Here is a 6,000-nt window from a genome sequence, read left to right as displayed (position 1 = left end):
TTAATCAATCAATCAATCGATTATCAATTAATCTGGAATTCTTCTGATAATCAACTGATTTTTGTTATTTTTTCACTCAGTGACTCATTTTATTTTATTAATTTGACTGTTGATCAAATAGAGAGCAGAAACAATCAGTTGATTCATTGATCAATTTGATGATTGTTTAGTTATTGATTATCTTAAACATTAAAACTCCATTTTCTGGTTTAAACTGGAGTTTGAAAATGATAAAAACAGATGATCAACATCAGTTTGATCGATTCAATTCAAGGGCCAGAAAACCACAACGACGACAACTGATCAATAATCAAAGCTGCCGATCGGTTTCCTTCTGATTGATGACTCAGCTCCGGTCTGAAACGACTCGTCTGTTTTATTATTTATTTATGTATTTATTCATGTATTTATTTTTCCGTCATGTGTTTCTGTTTAAATAAAGTTTTGATCTTTGATCTACGTACTTCCTGTCGGACTCAGTCAGTGGATCAACAGCAACAGCAACGACAACAAACAGCAGAAACTGTCCCTTTAAGGCGCCGACCTGTTGCCGGGGGTAACGTGGCTATTTACATCACTTCAACCAGAGACTGAGGAAGAAAGAAAAAAAATGTACAACATGGCTGCTCTGACTCTCTCCGTCCGTCCGTCCGTCCTGTCTGTCGGTGTGTGACCCCCCCTCCCCCTCCCCTTCTCCTCCCCCCATCTCCCCCTCCTCTTCCTCCCCCCTCCCTCCCCCTCTCCTCCCCCCTTCTCCTCAGACAAACAGCTGCACTAACTCACTACACTGTAAAAAGCTCAATCACACGGTTTTTGTTTTGTCGTTTTTTGTAGTTTTTTGTGTTGTTTTTCTGGTTGTTTTGTGTTTTTTTGTTTTGTTTTTTCTTCTGTGGTTTTTAAATTCCATCATCATCATCATCATCATCATCGTCATCGTCATCTTCATCATCATCGTCATCATCATCATCATCGTCATTATTATTATTATAAACATTGTTCAAAATGTTACGAAAAGAAATGTACACTTGGTTTTTTCTGTGTGTTTCTATACAAGGCAGGCAGAAGCAGATTACTACGTTTACCAGCATTCCTCCTCTTCCTCCTCCTCCTCCTCTTCCTCACCCCTCCTCCTCCTCCTCTGTGAGTGATCAGAGTGCTTAGACATGCGACCCCCCCCCTCCCTCCCTTCCCTTCCCTCCCCCTCCCTCTGTTAGGACAGCCAGGTGAGTCAGACCAACGCAGACTGGCTTTTAAAATAGATCTGTATATATTTATATATGCTTATATCAAAAAGGAGGCGGAGGAAGGAGGGAGGAGGGAGGAGGGAGGAGGGGGAGGCGAGTGTGAGGGCGAGGGGGCGGGGCTTAGTCGCTGAAGTTAACCAACGATTCCCGAATGAATCGATCGGGAGGGGTAAGGAGGAGGAGGAGGACGAAGGAGAGGACGAAGAGGTGATGATCCCCAGGCATCCGGGCCCGGGGGGGAGAGGGAGGAAGAGGAGGAAGAGGAAGGGGGGAGGAGGAGGAGGGGGGAGGCCGTGGTGGTGGTGTTGCTGTTGGAGGAGGAGGAGGAGGAGGAGGAGGAGGAAGGGCGGTGAGGGGGGGTGAGCTCTGTCTGCGGCGCGGTAAGACTCTGCTGTGTGGAATGTCAGCTCATCATGTCGTTGCTGTTGACGCCGTACGTGGAGTTCTTCATGCTGTCGTTGACTTCCCTCCTGAACACCGACAAGTTCTGGGTGAACCTGCACAAACACACACACACACACACAGACACACACACAGGTTACATCAGCAGGGTTCAGCATGAACGAGCAGCTTGAACATGAGAAGCTTTGTTTATTACAAATGTTTGATGGTACTAGACCGTGGCTTGGTATCAAAAGAACCCCTCAATTTCCACTTTTATGAGAGCTTGAACTCCGCTGATAGGCTTTCTCAAGTCTTTGGATATCTTTTTATCTCCTTTTTTCTGTTTTATAAAGTTGAACAACCTTCTCCCTCATGACTTCTGACAGTTATTTTGCTTTCCCCACAGCTCAGACTCCAGCAAAGTCAGTGCAGCAATGGATGAAATGTGCAGGTGTCTCTCAAGAGCCCAGAATCTCATTGACTATTTATACACAGACACTAATTACAAGCAGTCAAGTTCCAGGCGTGGACAGTTCCCCTGAGTAGCCATTTAAACCAGTCTGTGTCAATCTGTGTGTATATTATCAGGGTATATTATGAGGGTATGTAAACTTTTGATCAGGGCCATTTTGGTGGTTGCGCTTGTCATTAGGATTCAAAAAGATCAAACACAGTTGTGTGATAATAAACGGCTTCGCCCAGCCACTAACTCTGAATAAAAAAAGTTTTGTTGCATTATCAATTATATTTTCTGAAATGTAGCCAGTATTTCACAAATTCTGCCAAGGTATGTAAACTTATGAGCACAACTGCATATTTGTATATATGTACAGTTGTTTATTAGGGCCACAGGTCAAACACTCTGAGGCACTGTTTTTATTGTGTGGATTTCTTCTCCTTCTTATTTTTCATCTTCCGTGTCAATTTTCAATTCGTAACTCGTCATGCTGTTGAGAGGACCCAGGCAAATTATGTATCAAAACATGCAGCTCAATCGGGATCCGTGTGCTTTTACTTTTCTCTACTGAATACGAAAAATTTCCCATAGAGAATGAAAGGGAGGAGCTCAAAAAATGAACAAATTATTGCACTTTTTCAAACAGCTACTGCTCCGGCGTACTTTCACCTAGAGACTCCATTTAAACTGTAAAATGTAGACACAAGTCTCACCTATTGGTGTGTTAATCCACGTTTTGATAGGTATTATAGTTTTTGATCAATCCCTGTTCAATGACCATGTTCATTTTAGGAGAAATGTTGAGATTATAATGGGTGTGTATTGCGCGGAATGTTCGGGATAGAGTGGATGACATCATCAGCTAGGGAGAAGTTGTCTGAAACTTTTCTCTTTCCACGCTGCTCAGAGCCACAATTTACACTCTACACACATGATTTTTTCCAAAGTTGTAGATAAACTTGTCGTCTCTCTAACAATGTGTTCAACAAAACAGAGAGACTTACAGAATTTAAACTGTGAGTCTCAGAGTGTGGTCATGTCTCTCCCTGCTTCTCATTGACTCCAATGCAAAACATTTTCTGAGAGAAGCAGAAGAGACCCCTGTTTTTAACTCGCAAGTGTTTCCAAAATATTTACTGTAGAAACACCGAAGTCATATCAAATCGTTCAGGACGTCCTTACGACGCCTTCGGTCTGCTTCTTCTTCTGATAGGAGCTACCGTTTTGTCAGAAGGTCTTGTGACTCACCTGTCCCGGTTCTTCGTTAGTAGATTTCTCTCTATTCCCTCCATCAAGTTCTCAAAACATAAGTGCATGGCCTGCTGCTTCTCAGGAGGCTGACTGTTGACGATGCTGTTCCTTAGGTCAGCAAAATACTACACAACACACACACACACACACACACACAACACAACACAGGTTATTACAAACACATACAGAGAATGGGGTCTGAGAGGATGCAGGTGTGTGTGTGTGTGTGTATTCACCTTCTCGTTGAGCAGGATGAGGCCTAACAGAGGCCGGGACATGGACCACTGGTTCCTACAGTCCTCGAAGATGATGATGTTGAGAACTGTAGACAACATCTGCAGAGACACACACACAACAGAGTCAATGCTGCGTTCACATGCTCATTCACATAACTCGCATTGAGCGTCTCCTCTGAGTTCTGTCCTTGTCCCAGTTTACACGCAACAGGGAAAAGCGAATAATTGACGGAAACGTGGCCTCCTCCTTAACACTAAGCGGCGATATCGTCGTTTCAGCAGGTTAATACGAATCCTGTCCAGTTGACATTTCTGTAGGACTGCCCCCGACCGAAGAGTTTCTTGGTCATTTAGGACCATTAGTCGACTAATTGTCACAGACAGATAGATGATACAATGTTTCCCATTAATTAATGAGGCTAAATCGCGGCCCGCCATAGTCACACAGCTTGTGAACTTGATTAATAGTTAACTGTCTCACAACCGCGATATCGCAGGGACCTGCCAGGTAAAAAAAAAAAAAAAAAGACAGCGAGTGTCACAACTTCCTGTATCTGTCCCTTTAAATTAAAAGCCCTCGAGCCTTTCTTTTTTTTAAAGTATATTTTTTTGAGAGCCCTCTAGCCTTTCTACACAGTTGAGTTATAAGGATTATAAGGTAATTTTGACAAGACACGGCTTCAAATGTTTTTTTTCCCCCTCTGCGAACAATCAACCATGACATTTAGGTCGAGTAATGACTTCTTGGGGGCAGCCACTTAGTAAATAACTGGATATAAACACCTACTACAGTTCCCGACCGGAGGCGCCAGTACGGGCTGAAAATATAAACAAATAACTTGGCTCGGGTCGGCTCCCTTTTCTTTTTGCCAAAATAAAAAACATTTTCTCACTGGTTGCACTGTGTGAAATGCACTGCATAGGCGATGCTGATGCATTTCTATTTCTTTCTTGGTCAGTTTCAAGCCGGTTACTCTGCTTCACTTTGCGCCGTCTCCACTGTTGTGGAACATGTGCACAATATGTATCGTCCAGTTTCAGTCAGATTAAGACATTTATATGCAGAAGAAAACCGGTTTACAGTTGCATCATCTGGGAGTTTTAGTCGGATATGGAGAAGTTTGGTCTGAGTCGGACCGACATGAACTTCAGTCGTCCATTTACAGACGGATTGAGGCCACAATTCAGTTTTTTTTTTATCATCTGAGTGCTGCCTTCAGTGACCAGGAAACATGCATCAGGATAATTAAACATCATCCTCATCATCCTCCTCTCACCTGCTGGATCATCTCCGGGTGCTGCTGCATGATGTGCAGGAAGCGGTCGTCCGTCGCCATGGGAGTGGGCCGTTTCTTGGTGGAGCGGGAGAGCTGCTTGAACAGGTAGGTGACGATGTGGTCCAGACTGGAGCAGCAGCCCGTGCACACCATCGTGTCTGAAACACACACACAGATATATACTTATACATATGAAGCAGCTGCAGTGACGAGCGCGCTCTCTGATCTGTGTGTGTGTGTTTGGTGTGTGTGTGTGTGTTACCGAGCGCGGTGAGTCCCTCTGATATGGACGACAGGATGTACATGACCACGTGCGGCTCCAGGCTGGCGATGAAGTTCATGTGGTCCTGAGTCAGCACCTCCAGCAGAGAGTAGAAGGACTGGCTGAGCTTCGGGTAGTCCTGCAGGGGGAGGGGGCAGAGGTCAGAGGTCACACCTGGAAACAGCTGCTGACACCACGTCCTGACATATAGCAAGCGTGCGAAAACGAAAACTCACGCGAAGGTGTCCTGATATGCAGCGTGACGATTTTGTCGCGATTATGTTCTATTGGTTCAGAATCCAAACCAATCAAATTATCAAGGGACGTACACAATCTTGCGGTGCTATTTTGAGATTCCTGGCATTTCCTGGTTGCCGTTTTTCACATCTTGGAGTGTTTTTTTTATTTTATTCCTCTCATATTCTCCTCTCCCTGGTAACTTGCTTGTCAATAGAAAGCAGCGTGTACTTTTCAACCAATAAGAAGTGTTTAGGGGCGAAATATCGTCCAGGTAGAGACAGAGCGAGCGATTTTGTCAGGGTTGAGCGACATCGCTGGACGGAGCGATATTGCTCGCGGCGTCAGGACAGGCTGATTGAAAAGTACGCATTCTAATTACTTTTCCTCGCTCGCGTCGCTGTCGCATCGCTGTATGTCAGGACAGGGTGTGAGGCCACGCCCACAGCCTGTTTTCAGTTCAAAACGTTGGAACAGACTTCGGATACGTGTTTGTTCGGTGTGTTCAGCTCCGTCGGGAACGCACGGAAGCCGTCGGGCCTGATTTGACATGCACAGTCTGGGAGCGTAGGTCGTTGGAGGATTAGAGGCATCGGATACTCTGATTGGCTGTGTGCTGGCGAATCAGCGCGGTGTGTAGGAGGGGCGGAAG

The 6,000-nt window shown here is 45.0% G+C and overlaps 1 protein-coding gene across 5 annotated transcripts in view; it reads right to left on the bottom strand.

Moving 5' to 3' along the window:
• Window positions 1-1,047: 1,047 nt before the first annotated feature.
• xpo7 (exportin 7) overlaps window positions 1,048-6,000 on the bottom strand; it is a 42,090-nt gene continuing 37,137 nt past the window's right edge. For all 5 annotated transcript variants that reach the window (XM_085792648.1, XM_085792646.1, XM_085792647.1 and 2 more), the window contains 5 exons: window positions 5,112-5,250; window positions 4,850-5,007; window positions 3,573-3,671; window positions 3,334-3,461; window positions 1,048-1,741 (listed from right to left, as the gene is read on the bottom strand). In XM_085792648.1, coding sequence (XP_085648774.1) covers window positions 1,648-1,741; window positions 3,334-3,461; window positions 3,573-3,671; window positions 4,850-5,007; window positions 5,112-5,250 — 618 coding nt within the window. In that variant the 3' untranslated portion in view covers window positions 1,048-1,647. The remainder of the gene's footprint in view (window positions 1,742-3,333; window positions 3,462-3,572; window positions 3,672-4,849; window positions 5,008-5,111; window positions 5,251-6,000) is intronic.

This window comes from Trachurus japonicus, chromosome 12 (assembly GCF_045865225.1).
Source record: "Trachurus japonicus isolate A0001 chromosome 12, Traja_1.0".
NCBI lineage: Eukaryota > Metazoa > Chordata > Actinopteri > Carangiformes > Carangidae > Trachurus > Trachurus japonicus.
This window is presented reverse-complemented; position numbering and strand designations above follow the sequence as displayed.